The sequence below is a fragment of the Montipora foliosa genome, chromosome 7, assembly GCF_036669935.1.
Source record: "Montipora foliosa isolate CH-2021 chromosome 7, ASM3666993v2, whole genome shotgun sequence".
NCBI lineage: Eukaryota > Metazoa > Cnidaria > Anthozoa > Scleractinia > Acroporidae > Montipora > Montipora foliosa.
Window position 1 is genome coordinate 19,831,952 of NC_090875.1, and position 22,114 is coordinate 19,854,065.

Genomic DNA, 22,114 nt, shown 5'->3' on the forward strand with positions numbered 1-22,114 from the left:
CATACAGCGAGAATTTTTACGATAAACGTTACAAATAGAATTCAGCCTATGTTTGCAATATTTCAAACGTGAAGAAAGTGATACGTCCAATCACCTTCGCGTACAGTTTTCTTCACAAGTGAAAAATGTTTCAGTTTGTCATCAAGAAGCCAACAATCGCCTCAGCTCTAGCAAGCCTTATCTCTGTTTCAAGGGGCGATCATTCAAGCAGGCACGTTTAACATTTCTGTTACATGTGCAGTTCAGCAGAGCTCGAATTTGTCTTTGCACAGCGCGAAGCGCTGCCGCCACCTCATGGTTGAATCAGCGGACAGTGATTAGAGACAAGCAAAGTGATTTCATTACTCGTATTTCCCAGTTCTCCCGTATTTTCAGTTGTTCTGAATGGGAAGTGAGATTAAAGCTTGTGTAGGGTCTTTGTCAACTTGTGGCCGGACCGCAAAACGAGTCCCCGTTTTCTTGATAATCAGAAACGTGTAACTTGCAACTCTTTTCCTTGAAACAAAGCTGGAGATTTTAGGACGCCAATTTTGTGCCCAAATATGGACAATAATAAGATCGAAGTTGCACGCGCCGGAAAATGCGCGAGCTACGTTAATTACATCCAAATTTTTTTAACCTCAAAAAACCCCAGCTCGTAGCCAGAGTTAAACGGTTACAGGTCATGAGCTTCTGTCATAATCTAATAATAGAAAAGCCCGATCATTTAAATCAGCGTATGGTATAAAGAAAAATTAAAGGCCAAACCGTCTTCTCTAAAAGCTTTTATCTTTCAGTATGAACGATGCAAGTTGCACTTTCCTGAGAAACTATCTATCAGGCAAATATCAGAGAGTTAAGGTTGGGGACATCTGCTCCAGCTGGGCCGGGAAGCGTCAGGCCTCGCGTCCCACAGGGGAGTGTCTTAGGACCAAAACTATTTAACACTTTTATTAACGATCTCTTCTTCCACGTTCAGAGGACCGTGGTCAAGCATCAGTAACGTTTAACCACGCGGCCATCAGCTTTATTACTCCCACATCGATCCAATATTTTTCGATATATGTTTTTCAAACTCATTAATAATCTATGAGCTCAAAATCCTATCAAAAACGGATAAATTCGTCACGTGCATGACTTTTGATACCCAATGAAAACTTAGATAAAAACCACACGTGTTTTGGATATCGTATCCAAACCACACGTTGATTGGTTGATTGGTTTGATTCCTCATTCGATATCAAGAATTACGCATCAAAACAAAAGAAATTAAACCAAAGAACAGCGTTTTTAATAACTCATTTTGCACTGTTTACAATCGTGTTTACATCACAATTAAAAAAGGAATCAGAATTAATTCGAAAATGCACAACCTTGTTTGAGAAGCCGCATCAAAAACTCGTGCTCCGTGTTTCATCATAGGTTCCAAACTCCTCGAAACAACGAAAGCACTCGGCCTTGTTTCTCGTTGTTTGAAAGCTATGATGAAATTTGGAAGCTATGATGAAACACTCACACTCCTTGTTGATATATTACTTATCTCATGATGTCAGAACAGCCAATCAGTGGTACGTAGAGAATGGGATGTCGGTTTATGAGAGAAAAAAGCAGGGCCTAGTGATTGGTACTTACTGACTATTTAACACTCAGATCCGTAGCCTTTGCGGGCTACGGGTCAATAGCCCATGAGGCGAAGCCGAATGGGCTATTGACCCGTGGCCCGCAAGGGCGAAGGGTTCAATTGCTTTAGACGGACAGAAAAGGCAATAATAAAGTTAGCAAATGCAAGTTGAAGAAATATTTCTTTGGGAATAAAACGAAAGAAAGCGTCACGCTTTTCGCTACTCGAGGACTTTTACTAATAATCTTCTAGTAGCGTAGCCAATCAAAATGCAGGATTTGCATTAGTCCACTACTTGGGTGATACTAAAACTTTTCATTCCCTGTTAAGGATGCATTAGTGGCCTTTTGAATGGAAATAGACAATAATCTGGATTCTTCTGCTCATATATCAAATGTGCGCAAAAAGATTAATGATCAATTTATCAGTATGATGCGCTTTCGGAACCTTATACCTAGAGACACCATACTTAAGGTTAACAAACAGCATATTTTACCACACTCTTATTATTGCTCCTCTGTCTGACCGCATTTTTGTGGCGCGCGCAAAATGGAGAAACTGGAAGCGCTAAATAAGAGAATATTAAGAGTTATATTTGCAGATTACCTGTCCTCTTACGATGGTCTTCTCATTAATGTCAAACTCTACAATAATCTATGCAATAAGCGCATTCGAAATTTTGCCATATTACTGTATAAATGTATGTTTTTGATGATTTTCCTTAAGGCACTTGAAAAGTCCTTTAAAAGAAGAATTTCTGTAGCAATTTCGTATACGATCTTTCTAATCATTTGCCAGACTTCTTAATTTTCAATACATTTTCTACACTTCCATACAACATTAAACTGTATAAAAGAGATTATTCTAATCTTGACCAACAGGCTTTAGGAAACTTATAGTTCTGCACTCTCGCTAGGCCGGCAACTGACTTTACTATCCGTACGGTCTGTGAACTTAACGCACCGCAAGTGAAGACCAGCTTACAGTCCAAATACTGCATGTCATTTAAGGAACTTACAGTACTGCACCCTCGCTAGGAAACAGGCTTTACGGTTCGTACGGTCCGCGAACTTACCCAGAGCCGTAGCCAGTATGAGGCAAACCGAGGCACTTGCCTCAGTCATTTTTTCGTGATTTTCTAAAATAAAGCTTGATTCCAGCGTTCTTAATTTAAAATGCACTCATCATAAACACCTACGAAGAGAATTTTACCATGGACATTGCCTCAGTCAAAATGTTTTCTGGCTACGGCCCTGTTACGGGACGTGAATAGAAGTTTATGGTCCGTAATTTGAATGCCAACGCATCATTGCAGCCTCACTTGTAAATGCAAGTGCAGTACGAGTATTGCCGCATTCTTAAAGTGCTACTACGATCAAAAATCATTTCTCGTTTTTCTTCACATTTCGAAAGGACTTGTGTTGAATGCTCAACAAGCGAAAAAGTTTAAAGTAATTTCAAATGGAAGACTGTTTATTTTAACTCCACTTTTTTCATTTAGCGGTCCGCCATTACTTGGTGCGGTTCTAACTGATAAGCATCGAGGAGGAGGTGACGTCATTTGCTCACTAGCTTAAAAATGCAGTGTGTGAATGCGGCTTAATTAGTATGCAGAACACAAATTTGACAATCTGAAAGCTAAAAACTCTCGTGCTGCATAATAATTAAGCCGCATTCACACACTTCATTTTTAAGCTGTGAGTAAATGACGTCACTTTCTCTGCGATCCAGATCACTGAAAGCTTATCAGTCGGAGCCGCACCAAGTAATGTTAAATAGAATTAAGTGCTAAGTCGATTAAGAATGAAGGTTCCCTTTAACAACCCATTCGACGTTTCTTTCAAAGCCATTCAGCATAGTAACCCTGCGACAATTCAACATCCACTTAGCTGGAAAGACTCGATTTTGGCAACGAAGAAAGTTTCTTGCAACCAACCCATTGTGATCAGCCACTGATTGCCACGTTCGCCTGGTGCGCTGATTACGCTTATCCGTGACATTAGAGATCAGCAACGCTGCCCGAAGGAACTTAATGAATTCTGGACTATGGTCGTGGTAATCCATAAAAGCCTGGTATGCTGTGGATTCAGCAATGGCGCGATTTCTTGTGTCTTCGAAAACTTTCTGGCGAAAGCTGTCGCCTCCTGGCAAGGAATCAGCACGTGCCCGCGCTTTCGACATTAAATCTGTAAGCTTAACCCAATTATGAAACTGTGTTATTATAACTGAGGAGGGGTTGCTTAGGTTTAACAATGGCTTAAACCTGTCTAAAATGCTGGTCAGAGGAACAGAGTCCGCAATGTTAGAAGTGGTCACCCGATCATACTTCCGGCTTGGAGAGAGAAACTGATCGATTTCCAGACAATTACATAACAGAAAGTGGAACTTGACTTTCCCTGTAGTCAGCCTCAGGGCACATTTCTCGAGCTCGTGACTCACATAACCACTGTACATCTTCAGGATGGACGCAGAATGATGGCACTGGCTGACTTCTTTGTAGTCCCATCCGCTGAATGGGGTAACGGATGACTGAATAATGTACGTGAAATCGCCTTTATTCTGACTTATCTGGAGGTCAGAGCCTGTGAGTGTCACATTCTCTCGAGGTAGCTCTTTTGGAGATCCCTTTGGTGAGAGAATTCCGTTTGCAAAATACTCAGATGCGGATTTTCTGTGTTCCTCGGGGATTTCTTCCAGGTACAGTTGCATCCCCTCCCGAGCATCAAAATTCTCAAAGCATTTATGTCGAGCCTGTGTAATCCAGTCTCCTTTGCGGGAACTAAGCTGAAGCCAGGTTCGCCACACCTCAGTGATTCTCTTGAAATGCCCATGATCCATCTTCATTGTACCTCCGGTCAGTTCTTCAAGACAGGATCCCCCTATCAGCTCTTTCAAGGTGTGTGTCACCAGCTGATAGTCTTCTTCCTTGAGCTGCAGGGAATACCAAATCTGCGCAACTGAAGTTGCAGCCTGTTCTCCTCCTGTGAAAAATAAGATGCCTGGCTTACTTCAGTTCCCAAACAAGGCAAAACCTCGATTCTATGAATCTTATTTAAAATTTAAAATCGAAGTCTATGAGTACACATCGATTTGAAACAAATCTAGTACTAGACACTGTCAGTTAAGGACGCAATCGCAAGCTAAGTGCGCACAGTGAAGTAGCAGGTATGGTTTTCTAGCGAATGTGTTAATCACGGCATGTGGCAGGGCCGTAGACTGGTGGGGTTTCGAGGGGGGAGGGGGGGGGGGCGAGTCTCACCGACACCCTCGTTGACTACAACTAAAAGTCTGCTTAAGCAACCGTTTACTGACCAGAGTTCATTGCATAGTTGAAGCAGCCCACAACAATAACGAATTACTAATGGCACGGGAGCAACTGTTCGTTCCAAATTTCGGCGATATTGCACCAAACCAGTCCGCTTATAGAGAAGACGAACCAACCCGGTGAAAACCAGTCTATGGACCTGCGTGAGAACATTTGAGAATCAGATGTTAGCAAAGCACACGCACACCGTTAGTTCACCCGTACGAGTAAAGAGTAGGATGTAATTTTGCTACAAATTCTGCTCGGGTGGCGAAGTTCTGCTCTGCATGTCGACAGCCGTGATAAAATTAGGGACCTTTAGATTCTAGGACAAGGACTAGAATGAGTACGAGTTTTTGACTGTCCGTTTTCAACGAAAATACTTTGAAAAATATTAACCCGTGCGATTAATCTTACTCTTTGTTAACAGTATAGGCTGTTCACTTATTCTTATTGCTGGTACCTGACCCTTTTTGCTGATCGAAAAATGCCAAAACTGCTACCGTGTTGTGTATGTTACAGGTAAATTTGAAATTCAGGTTGAAATGATTTCAACCTAGGTAAATGCAATTTTAAACTAGGTTGAAATTGAAAGTAGGAAATATCAACAAAAAGTCTATCAATTGTTAGCAAGTACGTGTTACTTACTGTATATTGGTAAGTAAATCAGTAACGAGATGTAGTTAGCGGACGTTTTTCATGCGTTAGTCTGTAAAAACGCCTTTGGTTGTTATTAAGTCTAAGCACTGATTTTAAGTGGTTAGCATTAAGGTTGGGGTTAGGCATACTGTGCATGATAACTATAACTCTGCTTTTTTTTATCATAGAGCAGCAGAAAAATAAAAACCTGTTTACTTAAAGAATTACCGTCATGTGACTTTGTTTCATTTTTATTTTTCTGGTTTTTGGAAGGAAAAAGACAATTGACTTTTTACAAGGTAGATTATTGAATGATGTACAGTTACTTGTACAAATGTAATTCGGTGTAAAACCCCTTTGTGGTTATAAGTACTTGAACAATCAAATTCAAAGTTTTTTTCTGGTAGTCCACAAAGTTTGTAACCTTTATTAAACAGTCCTTACTTGCATGTAGTTAAACAATGAGAATTCATTTTCCTTGTTCTTACACCTCTTGTACGTGTGTCACTGGTCAAGTTTAAAACGATTCAGTGCGGTGGTTAGAAACAGGTAATGAAGACAGCAAGGACAGAACAAATCTGACAAGTCAAGACGTAGCAGTTTAACATCAAAAGAAAAGGATGGAAACTGGAGGGTGGCAAAATATTATCCAAGAACGGAAAAGAAATTGTTCAAAAATCATGTCAACTACACCAAGTTCTTTGGCAAACTCATTCGAATATTGCGCACAAAGAAAGAGACAAGATGGACAAGTATATCAAGCGAAACTACGAATCAGTAGTATTCCAAGAGGTAATACAACTCTTTGTGTCACTCTGCTCGATACACCAAGAACAAAAGTCGATCACCAGCAGGCAAAAAAAAACTGTGCTAGCCCCTATTCAAGCAAGACAATTCCTAACACATTTGCAAATGAATCTAATGGACCTTAGAAACTTCAAGGGCACCCAACGACCAATTTGTTGCAAAAAGTCTTATTTTACCCCAGTTAATGAAAATAAATGTTATTAAGGCATTTTCAAGTGTTTTTCAGTGTTGCTGGGAAAACATTATCTGTTCCTTTTTCCCAGCAAGACACACAAGAAATTTCCCAGCCAGCTAGATAAAATTGGTTGGTTTCCCAGCCAGCTGATCAAATTTATTTCCCAGCCAGGATTTCCGCGCGCTGTAAAATCCCTCGATTCAAAACGACCGCACAAAAGCGACAAAACCGGGACAAAACAGGTTTTTTCCGTCCGCAAGCGCAATCACTCTTACCAGCCGTCGTATGTTTGTGACTACTCTTTGGGAGAGGGAAGGGGTCCTTTTTTTTTTTTTTTTTTTTTTTAGTCGCCCTCAGTCTTCAGAGTTTCTAAAGCCAGCTCGGGTTGAAATGCTAGAAAAAGTCAGTAATTCCCAGGCGAAACCTCTATCAATAATAAATTTCCCAGCCAGCTCATCGAAACACCTGTATTTTTGCCAGCCAGCAAGATTCCTCTGGGGAACAGATAATGTGAGGAACAGATTCGTTGGATGCCCCTGAAACTTACCATGTACATGTTCATGTCATTGCAAACACAATTGGATTCTCTACATGATTGATCATTTCACAAAATATTCAGAAGAAGAAGAAGAAGAAGAAGAAGAACCTAAACGTGCTTGTTATTCACTTATCAAGTCAACAAAGGAGATAAGGACACCTCAACAGGAAAAATCAAGAAACACAGAAAGAAAATACAACAACACAATGACAACAAGCAAACCCAATACTGTTTCATTCAAAGTCAACAACTTTGTCAAAATACAAAATGACATTTACCTAGGTTGAAATCATTTCAACCTGAATTTCAAATTTACCTGTAACAGATACATTATCACTGCGAAATTTTGAGAATTATTCGGTACTTGGGGCTGTGACTACTCACCTTTCAATAGCAAATACAGGAGGAGAACTGTCCTCGCTAGTGTACAGGCACAAATGTCGTTCAAAAGAAAGGTTAGCTCCTCTTGATAAGATTCTGGAAGCTGAGACAAAGAGAGCACTACATTCCTTGGATCTCCAACACCGCAAATGAGAACCGATAAAGGTTTGGAATAGTTGCAGCCTTCGTTCAGCGGAAGGTTGATGAGATCAACGGCAGGAGTGTTACCCCAGTAATAAACAGTTGCATGGCCGGGAATGAACGCTGTAAGCCGTAAAATTACCTTGAGTTGATCAGACAATTCATTTGTCGCCTTTGTTACCTGTTGGCAAAGGGCTTTATGTGTCGGCCAGGATTTCTTCTGGCATTCTGTATTGCAGTACCACACTTGACGACAACTGCCGCACGGTTTTAGCCCAGGCTTCTCCTTTCCACATCCAGAACATTTCCTTTTTAAACTAGCTGTCTGACAATCCACTTGATGTCGAAAGCTATCGCTACTTCTGCATTTATCGCTGCAGTAATACGCCACTTCGCAATTGTCACAGTTGATCTTAGCAGCCGGCACTGAACATATAGCATCACAGCGCCAACACTGGTCTTTCTTGAGCATGTTTCGATCAAGCTGAAGTTTGATGACAGACCAGGCAGAAATGACAACGAAGGTCTCAGGAACACTGTACGTCACAAGTGTCTATTACAACTGGCGATTTTCATTGTTTAAGCTTATACATGTCATCTCATCAAGATTCTTAGAATAAAAAATTGATTTCCGAGAAATTTCCCAATCCTCTTTATTTTTAGCACGAATGATATGCGTGAGTGCGGTGGGTAATCATAACATCCGCTTAATGCGTGTCGACAGTAGAATCCTCCTTGCAAGGAGGAGTTCTGTCTATTCACTAAAACATTCACTAGTCAGCAGGTAGTTTGGGAGGAATATTGTATGTGTTTAGATAGTGAGTTGAGGATAAATCAGAGACAAAAGTTAGAGTTAATCTGTAAAATGAGGAGAAGAAATTCACAAAGCAAACTCCCAACCTCAAAATAAGGTTAACAAAGGAAACAAACTCTGTGTGAAATGAAAAATTTATTTCAGAAACAGCTAGAACGTACATGCACACGAAACTAAATAAGTAGGAGGGATAAAAAAATATTTGAACATGAAAAGTATTATATTCGTTCTTCAAACATAAAAGTGTTATTGGCTAGCCAATAAAAATTTTATGCATCTCAATAATTAAAATTTATAATGCATGCATAATTATGCACTCAGCAAAGTGTGACGCGGTCATTCCTGGGGAGGAGCAATTATTAAGTATCCCCTATAGGGAATTTGTTGCATTCCGAGAAAGCGCGGTAAATATTCATTCGCTTTTCAAGCTCGACTAATCTGGTTGTCAAACTTTTTCACCCTCCTCCTCCCCATTGCCAGGTTCCACTATTTCTTTCTTTCTTCCTTTCTTTCTTTTTCTCAGTTTACTTCCGTGGTGCGCTTTCAGATCCCCACCTTTGCTGGGCGTGCGATCAATTCCTTAAGTTTGTGATGTAATATTTTCATTGTTATTAAACCGGCTATGTGCTAAGGCACATAGCCAGATTTCTCCAAGTGGCCTGTCTATTTTTCTCCGCCCTGCAAACCGAGCTCAACAGTTTGGCGACTCACTCAACATCACTTATATTGAGAGGCATAAAAGCATTCAAGTTAACTGACATTGAAGTCCAGCTTCAGGTGTATCTCAGCAGCCTTGTGGTATTGTAGTCTTATACCATTAGATACTATTCCCAAAGTGACTAAGAGCATGATAGCATTAAAGGTGAAGTGATAGCAGTGTACATAAAAGATGTCGACAAAAAGACGATATTAACAGGCGTATTGCATGTTCTTAGCTAAAATAGAAAACAAACTGATTCACCCTGTTGGAATACTATCAACCGGCTTTCATTTCACTAAGACTTTTCTTGGAACAATAACGGGCATAGTTCAAGAGATGTTTATTACATATAGCCAGAGCTTTTTACGATAAACGTTACAAATAGAATTCAGCCTTTGTTTGCAATATTTCAAACGTGAAGAAAGTGATACGTCCAATCACCTTCGCGTACAGTTTTCTTCACATGTGAAAAATGTTTCAGTTTGTCATCAGGAAGCCAACAATCGCCTCAGGGAGCAAGCCTTATCTCTTTTTCAAAAAAGCGATCATTCAAGGAGGCACGTTTAACATTTCTGTTACAAGTGCAGTTCAGCAGAGCTCAAATTTGTCTTTGCACAGCGCGAAGCGCTGCTGCCACTACATGGTTGAATCAGCGGACACAGCGGATTAGAGACAATGAAAGCGATTTCATTACTCGTATTTCCCAATTCTTCCGTATTTTCAGTTGTTCTGAATGGGAAGTGAGATTAAAGCTTATGTAGGCTCTTTGTCAACTTGTGGCCGGACCGCAAAACGAGTTCCCGTTTTCTTGATGATCAGAAGCGAGTAACTTGCAACTCTTTTCCTTGAAACAAAGCTGGAGATTTTAGGACGCCAATTTTGTGCCCAAATATGGACAATAATAAGATCGAAGTTCCACGTGCGGGAAAATGCGCGAGCTACGTTACATCCAAATTTTTTTAACCTCAAAAAACCCCAGCTCGTAGCCAGAGTTAAACGGTTACAGATCATGAGCTTCTGTCATAATCTAATAATCGAAAAGCCCGATCATTCAGATCAGCTTATGGTATAAAGAAAAATTAAAGGTCAAACCGTCTTTTCTAAAAGCTTTTAGCTTTCGGTATGAACGATGCAAGTTGCAGTTTCCTGAGAAACTATCTATCAGGCATATATCAGAGAGTTAAGGTTGGGGATATCTGCTCCAGCTGGGCCGGGAAGCGTCAGGCCTTGCGTCCCACAGGGGAGTGTCTTAGGACCAAAACTATTTAACATTTTTATCAACGATCTCTTCTTCCACGTTCAGAGGACCGTGGTCAAGCATCAGTAACGTTTAACCACGCGACCATCAGCTTTATTACTCCCACATCGATCCAATATTTTTTTATATATGTTTTTCAAACTCATTAATAATCTATGAGCTCAAAATCCTATCAAAAACGGATAAATCCGTCACGTGTATGACTTTTGATACCCAATGAAAACATAGATAAAAACCACACGTATTTTGGATATCGTATCCAAACCACACGTTGATTGGTTGATTGGTTTGATTCCTCATTCGATATCAAGAATTACGCATCAAAACAAAAGAAATTAAACCAAAGAACAGCGTTTTTAATAACTCATTTTGCACTGTTTACAATCGTGTTTACATCACAACTAGAAAAGGAAGCAGAATTAATTCAACAATGCACAACCTTGTTTGAGAAGCCGTATCAAAAACTCGTGCTCCGTGTTTCATCATAGGTTCCAAACACCTCGAAACAATAAAAGCACTCCCATGAGGCTATTGACCCGTGGCCCGCAAGGGCAAAGGGTCTAATTGCTTTAGACGGACAGAAAAGGCAATAATAAAGTTAGCAAATGCAAGTTGAAGAAATATTTATTTGGGAATAAAACGAAAGAAAGCGTCACGCTTTTCGCTACTCGAGGACTATTACTAATAGTCCTCTAGTAGCGCAGCCAATCAAAATGCAGGATTTGAATTAGTCCACTACTTGGGTGATACTAAAACTTTTCATTCCCTGTTAAGGATGCATTAGTGATCTTTGGAATGGATATAGACAATAATCTGGGTTCTTATGCTCATATATCAAATGATCAATTTATCGTTACGATGCGCTTTCGGAGCCTTATACCTAGAGACACCATACTTAAAGTTTACAAACAGCATATTTTACCACACTCTTATTATTGCTCCTCTGTTTGAGAGCATTTTTTTGGTGCGCGCAAAATGGAGAAACTGGAAGCGCTAAATAAGAGAATACTAAGATTTATATTTGCAGATTACCTGTCCTCTTACGATGGTCTTTTCATTAATGTCAAACTCTACAATAATCTATGCAATAAGCGCATTCGAAATTTTCCCATATTACTGTATAAATGTATGTTTTTTGATGATTTTCCTGAAGACACTTGAAAAGTCCTTTAAAAGAAGAATTTCTGTAGCAATTTAATTCGTATACGATCTTTCTAATCATTTGCCAAACTTCTTAATTTTCAATAAATTTTCTACACTTTCATACAACATTAAACTGTATAAAAGAGATTATTCTAATCTTGACCAACAGGCTTTAGGAAACTTATAGTTCTGCACTCTCGCTAGGCCGGCAACTGGCTTTACTATTCGTACGGTCCGTACGGTCTGTGAACTTAACGCACCGCCCGTGAAGAGTGAAGCTTACACTCCAAATACTGCATGTTATTTAAGGAACTTACAGTACTGTACCCTCGCTAGGAAACAGGCTTTACGGTTCGTACGGTCCGCGAACTTACCCAGAGCCGTAGCCAGTATGAGGCAAACCGAGGCACTTGCCTCAGTCATTTTTTCGTGATTTTCTAAAATAAAGCTTGATTCCAGCGTTCTTAATTTAAAATGCACTCATCATAAACACCTACGAAAAGAATTTAACCATGGACATTGCCTCAGTCATAATGTTTTTCTGGCTACGGCCCTGTTACGGGACGTGAATAGAAGTTTATGGTCCGTAATTTGAATGCCAACGCATTGCAGCCTTACTTGTAAATGCAAGTGCAGTATGAGTATTGCCGCGTTCTTAAAGTGCTACTACGATCAACAATCATTTCTCGTTTTTCTTCACATTTCGAAAGGACTTGAATGCTCAACAAGCGAAAAATTTTGAAGTAATTTCAAATGGAAGACTGTTTATTTTAACTCCACTTTTTTCATTTAGCGGTCCGCCATTACTTGGTGCGGTTCTAACTGATAAGCATCGAGGAGGAGGTGACGTCATTTGCTCACTAGCTTAAAAATGCAGTGTGTAAATGCGGCTTAATTAGTATGCAGAACACAAATTTGACAATCTCAAAGCCAAAAACTCTCGTGCTGCATAATAATTAAGCCGCATTCACACACTTCATTTTTAAGCTGTGAGTAAATGACGTCACTTTCTCTGCGCTCCAGATCACTGAAAGCTTATCAGTCGGAGCCGCACCAAGTAATGTTAAATAGAATTGAGTGCTAAGTCGATTAAGAATGAAGGTTCTCTTTAACAACCCATTCGACGTTTCTTTCAAAGCCATTCAGCATAGTAACCCTGCGACAATTCAACATCCACTTAGCTGGAAAGACTCGATTTTGGCAACGAAGAAAGTTTCTTGCAACCAACCCATTGTGATCAGCCAGTGATTGCCATGTTCGCCTGGTGCGCTGATTACGCTGATCCGTGACGTTAGAGATCAACAAAGCTGCCCGAAGGAACTTAATGAATTCTGGACTATGGTCGTGGTAATCCATAAAAGCCTGGTATGCTGTGGATTCAGCAATGGCGCGATTTCTTGTGTCTTCGAAAACTTTCTGGCGAAAGCTGTCGCCTCCTGGCAAGAAATGAGCGCGTGCATGCGCTTTCAACATTAAATCTGTAAGTGTAATCCAATTGTGAAACTGTGTTGTTATAACAGAGGAGGGGTTGCTTGGGTTTAACAGTGGCTTAAACGTGTCCAGAATGCTGGTTAGAGGAACAAAGTCCGCAATGTTAGAAGTGGTCACCCGATCATACTTCCGGCCTGGAGAGAGAAACGGAGCGATTTCCAGACAATTACATAACAGAAAGTGGAACTTGACTTTCCCTGTAGTCAGCCTCAGGGCACATTTCTCGAGCACGTGACTCACATAACCACTGTACATCTTCAGGATTGACGCAGAATGATGCCACTGGCTGACTTCTTTGTAGTCCCATCCGCTGAATGGGATGACGGATGACTGAATAATGTACGTGAAATCGCCTTTATTCCGACTTATCTGGAAGTCAGAGCCTGTGAGTGTCACATTCTCTCGAGGTAGCTCTTTTGGAGATCCCTTTGGTGAAAGAATTCCGTTTGCAAAATACTCAGATGCGGATTTTCTGTGTTCCTCGGGGATTTCTTCCAGGTACAGTTGCATCCCCTCCCGAGCATCAAAATTCTCAAAGCATTTATGTCGAGCCTGTGTAATCCAGTCTCCTTTGCGGGAACTGAGCTGAAGCCAGGTTCGCCACACCTCAGTGATTCTCTTGAACTGCCCATGATCCATCTTCATTGTACCTCCGGTCAGTTCTTCAAGACAGGATCCCCCGATCAGCTCTTGCAAGGTGTGGATCACCAGCTGATAGTCTTCTTCCTTGAGCCGCAGGGAATACCAAATCTGCGCAACTGAAGTTGCAGCTTGATCTCCTCCTGTGAAAAATGAGATACCTGGCTTATTTCCGTTCCCAAACAAGGCAAAACCTTGAATCTTATTTAAAATTTAAAATCGAAGTCTATGAGTACACATCGATTTGAAATAAATCTAGTACTAGACAGTTAAGGACGCGATCGCAAGCTGAGTACGCACAGTGACGTAGTAGGTATGGAATTCTTAAGAATGCGTTGCTCACGGTATGTGGCAGGGCCGTAGACTGGTGGGGTCTCGGGGGTGGGGGGGGGGGGGGAAACGAGTCTCACCGACACCCTCGTTGACTACATCTAAAAGTCTGCTTTAAGCAACCGTTTACTGAGTTCATTGCGTCGTGGACGCAGCCCGCAACAATAACGAATAACTAATGCAAGAGAGCAAATGTTCTTTCCAAATTTCGGCGAAATTGCACCAAACCAGTCCGCCTATAGAGAAGACGAACCAACCAGGCGAAAACCAGCCTATGGGCCTGCGTGAGAATATTTGAGAACTAGATGTTAGTTCACCCGTAGGAGTAAACAATACGATGTAATTTTGCTACAATTTCTGCTCGGGTGGCGAAATTCTGCTTTGGATGTCGACAGCCGTGATAAAATTAGGGACCTTTAGATTCTAGGACGAGGACTGGAACGAGTACTAGTTTTGACTGCCCGTTTTCAACGAAAATACTTTGAAAAATTATAACCCGTGCGATTAATCTTACTCTTTGAACAGTATAGGTTGCTCAGTTATTCTTATTGCTGGTACCTGACCCTTTTCGCTTATTGAAAAATGCCAAAACTGCTACCGTGTTGTGTACTTGTTTTGACAAGTACAAATGACGACGGTATGACGTAGTTCCCGCCAAAATGACGCTGGTTTGAGAGCGCTCAATGTCCGCTTTAGAGTAAACCGCGGTATTAACTAAAATTAGCCGTGAGCTTAGGGGCCGAGGCGTGTGGCGTGTTTTTAGTGTCAAAATCCTCAGACATACAATTTAGCTGTTCAAACCTTCAACTTAGCAATTCAAACATTCAGTTTGGTAATATTCAGCAATTCAATTCCATTGGGCCTAAGATTCAAGGACACCCAAAGATAATCTTCGGTGAAATTTGTGTTCGGGAGAGTCAAACTGTTCTAAGAATTTCGGTTCTACGTTGCCAACGGCCATAGATTTCTTTACTGAAACATTACCTAAAAGATTCGCAACCAGGGAAAAGTTGTCTCTTACGTTTTCGGAAGGGATATTTTAGCAACTTTTGGTACTAAAAAAGGTCACCTAGCAGTTTCGGATGAGCACATGGTTTGCCGGGAAGTTCTTAGAAGGTAACGTCCAACTAGCAATTTCTGAAATGAAGATATCATTTACTTATAATTATCGGACACTTCAATCTTCAGCTAAGATATCCGAACAGATCAAATTTTTCTAGGTTATAAAAAAATCCTTTTAGACAGTCTTTATACATTACAAGCTAAGGAGCCTAGAAATGTCCCTCAAAGGCTTTTCGCTTAATTTCTCTTTGAGTGCCCTTAAAGGTTAGCTTTAATGAATCACGGATTAGGATTCCTTCTGCATTAGTAAAACAATGATCTGTGATTTGTGACGCGAATTGAATATTTGAATTGACGAAGGAAAAGTCTGAATGACACATGATGTCAGTGAATTTTGACACTAAAAATGCGCCAAAGACGTCAGTCCACGACCTTCACGCTTGAATAAAGCGAACGTTACAGTTGAAAAACGAATGTCGAGGTTGGAATAAAACGAACGTTGAAGTTGAAACGAAGTCTTTTTGTAAAAACGACTGATAAATTGAATTTTGATTAGGAAAACGCGCCTAGGGTAACCGGATTGATTCAGTTACGCTCAAATCACGATGGAAAATTAACAGCATTAGCACTTTCTATATTTGCTGTTTTGGATTCTAATAGTCGTAGCTTGATTTGTGTAGTCTGATTAAAACAGACTTGATCGAGTGTAATTTCCATGACTCTAACAAAAACTACAGCCGGTATGGTTTGGATATGTTACAGGTTACTTTTCTCCTGGTGCAAGAGGGCCCAGTCGACTCTTCTCGGTCATAGTAAATTATGCAAAAGTTTACTCGTGCGCAATGCGGCCCTGTAAGGTTCGTAAAATGGCTAACGCAAGTTGTCTTGATTCAGAGATATTCTACAAAAAATTGGGTGAAGTTAAAGCTTCCAAAAAGACAAAAGTGAGCAAAATAACCCTCTTTATTGACGACAACTTTTACAACGATGCAGTGAAGTGGTTAGAAACACGTAATGAAGACAGCAAGGACAGAACAAATCTGACAAGCCAAGACGCAGCAATTATCAAAAGAAAAGGATGGAAACTGGAGGGTGGCAAAATATTATCCAAGAACGGAAACGAAATTGCACCAAGTTCTTTGCCAAGCCTATTCGAATATTGCGCACAAAGGAATTAAGAGACAAGATGGACAAGTGTATTAACCGAAACTTTGAGTCAGTTTCCCAAGAAGTAATACAATTCTTTGTGTCACTCTGCTCGATACACGAAGAACAAAAGTCGATCACCAGCAGGCAAAAACAGCCTGCACTAGCCCCTATCCAAGCAAGATGATTCCTAACACATTTGCAAATGGACCTAATGGACCTTAGAAACTTACCATGTACATGTTCATGTCATCGCAAACACAATTGTATTCTCCACATGCATATGATTGATCATTTCACCAAATATTCATGGGCTTATCCATTGAAAAATAAGCAACCTGAAGATATATTGGAATGCATGTCTCAATTTTGCTGGCAATTTGGATTCCCGCAGAAAATACACACTGACAATGGACGGGAATTTAAGAATTCTCTGATTTCCCAATTCTGCAAGAACAACGGCATCACTCAACTTCATGTAGCTCCCAGAAAACCATCAACTAAAGGTTTGGTGGAAAGGAACAATCAAACAGTAAAGCAAAACATCAGAAATATCTTACAGTGCCACGCCCCTTACTTTGGCCACCTAACAAACTTTCACATTTGACAATTACGTAGTCAATACGACAACCCAACAACCCATGCAACGGTGTTCAACCTACAACTGTGCGAACTTTGCAAGGAGGCGTGACTGTCAATCAAATTCACCCATTCTGATTGGCGGACAATTTGTAGAAAACTTTGCTATAGATGACCACGGTAAGGCGCGCTGCACTGTAAAAGAAAAGAAACAAAGTCCAAATCATTGGTGTCATGAAAAAACCAGCATGGAAAGAAACCAAAACTACCCCAGATAAGAAACATGATCAACATGAAGAAGAAGAAGAAGAAGAAGAAGAAGAAGAAGAAGAAGAAGAATGTGAAGATGTGGATGCAGAACCTGCACGTAAACGTGCTTGTTATTCACTTATCAAGTCACCAAAGGAGATAAAGACAACTCAACAGGAAAAAGCAAGAAACACAGAAAGGAAATTCAACAACAAAATGACAACAAGTAAACCCTATACTATTTCATTCCAAGTCAACAACTTTAAATTTGTCAAAACAAAAATTAATAAAGTGGACAAAAGTCCAATACACCCAAACACACTTCCCTGGTAAAGTAATTGAAAAGGAACATGTATTTATGAAAGTTGTAACCAAATTTGGAATTAATGACACTTGGATTGCACCAAACAGACTACAAATTACTGAAGACATGAATGTGTCATTAGACACAACTAAAACAGTAAGTTTCACTGCAGCGTGCAAAAAAAGCACTTGACCAGTGACACGTGTACAAGAGGTGCAAAAACAAGGAAATGACTTCTCATTGTTCAACTACAAACAAGAAATGACTGTTCAATAAAGGTTACAAACTTTGTGAAGTAACGGAAAAAAACTTTGAATTTGATTGTTCAAGTACTTATAACCACAAAGGGGTTTTCTGCTGACACTACATTTGAACAAGGAACAGTATATCATTCAATACTGTACGCTATAAAAAGTCAATTTTTGGATGTCTTTTTCCTTCCAAAAACCAGAAAAATAAAAATAAAACAAAGCCACATGAGGGTAATTCTTATTAAACAAGGTTTTGTTTTTCTGCTGCTCTGAGATTATAAAAGCAGAATTGGTTATCATGCACAGTATGCCTAGCCCCAACCTTAATGCCAGGGGCACCCAACGACCAATTTGTTGTAAAATGTATTATTACACCCCAGTTAATGTAATGAAAATAAATGTTATTAAGGCATTTTCAGGTGTTTTTCAGTGTTGCTGGGAAAACATTATCTGTTCCTTTTTCCCTTCAAGACACACAAGAAATTCCCCAGCCAGCTAGATAAAATTGGTTGGTTTCCCAGCCAGCTGATCCAATCTATTTCCCAGCCAGGAATTCCGCGCGCTTTAAAATTCCTCCACGCAAAACGACCGAACAAAAGCGACAAAACCGGGAAAAAAGAGGTTTTTTCCGCAAGCGCAATCACTCTGACCAGCCGTCGTATGTTTGCGACTACTCTCAAGGGAGAGGGAAGGAGTCCTTTTTTTTTTTTTTTTTTTTTTAGTCGTCCTCAGTCTTCAGAGTTTCTACAGCCAGCTCGGGTTGAAATGCTAGAAAAAGTCAGTAATTCCCAGGAAAAACCTCTATCAATAATAAATTTCCCAGCCAGCTCATCGAAAAACCTGTATTTTTGCCAGCCAGCAAGATTCCTCTGGGGAACAGATAATGTGAGGAACAGATTCGTTGGGTGCCCCTGTAATGCTAACCATTTAAAATCAGTGCTTAGACTTAATAACAACCAAAGGCGTTTTTACAGACTATAGCTAACTCGTGAAAAACGTACGCTAACCACATCCCCTTACTTCCAGCACCGATTTACTTACCGGTATACACGAACTTGCTCACAATTGATGGACTTTTTTTTTATGTTTCCCACTTTCAATTTCAATCTAATTTAAAATTAAAATTACCTAGGTTGAAATCATTTCAACCTGAATTTCAAATTTATCTGTAACAGATACATTATCACTGCCAAATTTCGAGCATTATTCAGTACTTGGGGCTGTGACCACTCACCTTTAAATAGCAAATACAGGAGGAGAACTGTCCTCGCAAGTGTACAGGCACAAATGTCGTTCAAAAGAAAGGTTAGCTCCTCTTGATAAGATTCTGGAAGCTGAGACAAAGAGAGCACTACATCTCTGGGATCTCCAACGCCGCAAATGAGAACCGATAAAGGTTTGGAATAATTGCAGCCTTCGTTCAGCGGAAGGTTGATGAGATCAACGGCAGGAGTGTTACCCCAGTAATAAAGAGTCGCATGGCCGGGCATCAACGCTGTATGCCCGAAATTTACCCTGAGTTGATCAGACAGTTCATTTGTCTCCTTTGTTACCTGTTGGCAAAGGGCTTTATGTGTCGGCCAGGATTTCTTCTGGCATTCTGTATTGCAGTACCACACTTGACGACAACTGCCGCACGGTTTTAGCCCAATCTTCTCCTTTCCACATCCAGAACATTTCCTTTTTAAACTAGCTGTCTGACAATCAACTTGATGTCGAAAGCTATCGCTACTTCTGCATTTATCGCTGCAGTAATACGCCACTTCACAATTGTCACAGTTGATCTTAGCAGCCGGCACTGAACATGTAGCATCACAGCGCCAACACTGGTCTTTCTTGAGCATGTTTCGATCAAGATTAATGAAATTTAATGACAGACCAGACAGAAATGAAAACGAAGGTCTCAGGAACACTGTACGTCACAAGTGTCTATTACAACTGGCGATTTTCATTGTTTAAGCTTATACATGTCATCTCATCAAGATTCTTAGAATAAGGAATTGATTTCCGAGAAATTTCCCAATCCTCTTTATTTTTAGCACGAATGATATGCGTGAGTGCGGGGGGTAATCATAACATCCGCTTAATGTGGTGTGGCGCGGTTACTGATTAATAATAATGGCAGTAGTTTCACTAGTAACCCTTGCGGCTTCCTTAATGGTGTTGACAGTAGAATCCTCCTTGTAAGAAGGATTTTCTCTCTATTAACTAAAACATTCACTTGTCGGCAGGTAGTTTGGGAGGAATATTGTGTGTTTGCATAGTGAGTTGAGGAAAAATCATATACAAAAGTTAGGGTTAATCTGTAAAATGAGGAGAAGAAATTCACAAAGCAAACTCCCAACCTCAAAATAAGGTTAACAAATTTTTAAAGGAAACAAACTCTGTGGGAAATGAAAAACTTTAATGTCAGAAACAGCTAGATAGTACATGCACAAGAAACTACATCAAGTAGGTCGGAGGGATAAAAAATATTTGAACATGAAAAGTATTCGTTCTTAAAACATAAGAATAATAAATATGAAAAAAAAACCCTACAAGAAAATCTTCGTTCTTAAAAGAATATGGAAAACCCAAAGAAATCTCACGCAAATTGAAACATAGGATTCATGACCGAGGCAAATTCAAACATCCCGAAGGTAAATGTTACAGTTAAATTTAAAATTCAGGTTAATTTTAATTTCAACCTAGGTCATTTTATTTTACACTAGGTTGAAATTGATAGTATGAAACGTCAACAAAAGCCCATCAATTATTAGCAAGTACGTGTAATATATTGGTAAGTAAATTGGTCCTAGAGGTGAGTGGATGAACTTAGTGTAGCTTGAATTGTTCATGAGTATTTTATAAAACCCCAATGGTTGTTAAGTCTAGGCACTGATTTTAAATGGTTAGCATTAAGGTTGGGGTTAGGCATACTGTGTTACTGCACGATAACCGATTCTACTTTCTTTCTCAGAGCTTTTTAGAAGGACAATTGTTCTTTGATGAATCTCCTTAACAGAGCAGGGGGCAACAATATTGAATTATCTTCTAAGTAATAAAAGAACTGAAACATTCATGATGTATTGTTGATTTTTAACTTTCTTAGTTATTTGCTCTATCTTTTGCTTACTTTGAATTTGTAACAATCAAAAGCAAGTAAAAACAAAACTTTGAAAAGTCAGGAAAAAGGGTTTCATAATCTATTGATCAGAAGCCATTTAAGTAGGCTCTTGTAAGTCTTATTTCTTTTGAATTATGAAATAGGATATTTGGGTTTTTTTTTAATTTTGCTGAGTCAGTTTGTAGTGATAAATCCAAATTTTGTGATTATTTTGGCACAGTCCCCTTCAGGTTCTACAATTTGAGCAAGTTGGACATTTGGATGAAGGGGCGTTTCCGTTACTAGTACTTTCCATTTTATGAAATTTCAGCGCCACATAATCCTGAAGTTCGAACTTTTCTTTTTCTTCTTCCCTTTCTCAGTGATGTATGATAACTGCAAAAGGCAGACTTCTGGCTGTCTACAAATAGCGCTGATAAGCAGTATTTAAGCCGGGCTAAGCACCCATTTCAAATGGTGTTGATAAACATCATTTAAGTCTCTGTGATTTAGGGTTAGCCTGCAGTCCGCGGTCTGCAGTTTGCAAGTATCATACACCGCTCTCCTTTAATGTCTGGCTCATCCACTTTTTCAAATTATTGACCATTCTCCCGCTCTGTATTTGATGCAGCTGTGAGTTGTCCACTCATTTGTTGCTTTTTCATTTCTTTTCTCCGAGAGAGATTCTGAAAACCTCTTCATTTGGCGTTTTGGCAATTGTTCTGTGAATGGTTATGTTTTTTTTACAAGCGGTGTCTCCAAGTTGATAACACTCTGGTGGTTCGGAGACGCGTTCTTTTCTTTGATTAAACTGCAAAGGTTAATATCTTTTGTTGTTCTATTTGCCCGTACCACCATCTTTTTTTTCATAGTGGGAACGCTGTGTTCGCGGCCGGCGAAAATTGGTTTGTTATCATGACTTGAAATGATTCCTTGTTCCTTGTGTATTTTTCATAGCGACGTAAATAAACTTCGTACAATCTCTGACTATTTCTCCGGATCCTTCAGAATCAAGAACCACCTCTTGCACCAATTTTTGCGTTTGTTGCACTGGAGACTCAGAGCGTTTTCATTCTTCTTCAGATAAATTTAGCCACCCTTTTAACTTCTTCATAAAGTTCCATCGGCGGTCTTTTCACTGTGTGGATGTGTCTCACTTTATGTCATTTACGCATGTGCGAAATGGTAGTTGTCGTGAAGGCTTCGATATAGCTTAAACTCATTGGTAGAAAAACATCTAAGCGATTTCAGTTGCTGATTCGATGGCTTAGAGGTTAATACAGAGGAGAAGTAATCTCGGCTTAACTGCAGAATACCCCGCCACTCGAACCGGCTACGCGGTATGCGGTATACCCAGAAATAGGAATGCACAATACTGTAGAATACCCCGCCACTTGGACTAAATTCCAAATGAACTAAATTTCAAAATGGCGCAGCGATGTTATATGTGCTGGCTACGCGGTACGCGGTAGTACGCC

The 22,114-nt window shown here is 39.9% G+C and overlaps 2 protein-coding genes across 2 annotated transcripts; both read right to left on the reverse strand.

Annotated features, from left to right (window-relative positions):
• Window positions 1-3,397: 3,397 nt before the first annotated feature.
• LOC138010010 (uncharacterized) lies at window positions 3,398-8,080 on the reverse strand. Its single transcript, XM_068856980.1, has 2 exons — window positions 7,448-8,080; window positions 3,398-4,581 (listed from the first exon to the last, which is right to left on the reverse strand). Exons 1-2 carry the CDS (start codon window positions 8,055-8,057, stop codon window positions 3,398-3,400), a joined length of 1,794 nt encoding a protein of 597 aa, XP_068713081.1. The 5' UTR covers window positions 8,058-8,080.
• A 4,421-nt stretch (window positions 8,081-12,501) lies between these two features.
• On the reverse strand, window positions 12,502-19,444 carry LOC138010725 (uncharacterized). Its single transcript, XM_068857698.1, has 2 exons — window positions 18,786-19,444; window positions 12,502-13,773 (listed from the first exon to the last, which is right to left on the reverse strand). Exons 1-2 carry the CDS (start codon window positions 19,393-19,395, stop codon window positions 12,590-12,592), a joined length of 1,794 nt encoding a protein of 597 aa, XP_068713799.1. The 5' UTR covers window positions 19,396-19,444; the 3' UTR covers window positions 12,502-12,589.
• Between the last annotated feature and the right edge of the window lie 2,670 nt (window positions 19,445-22,114).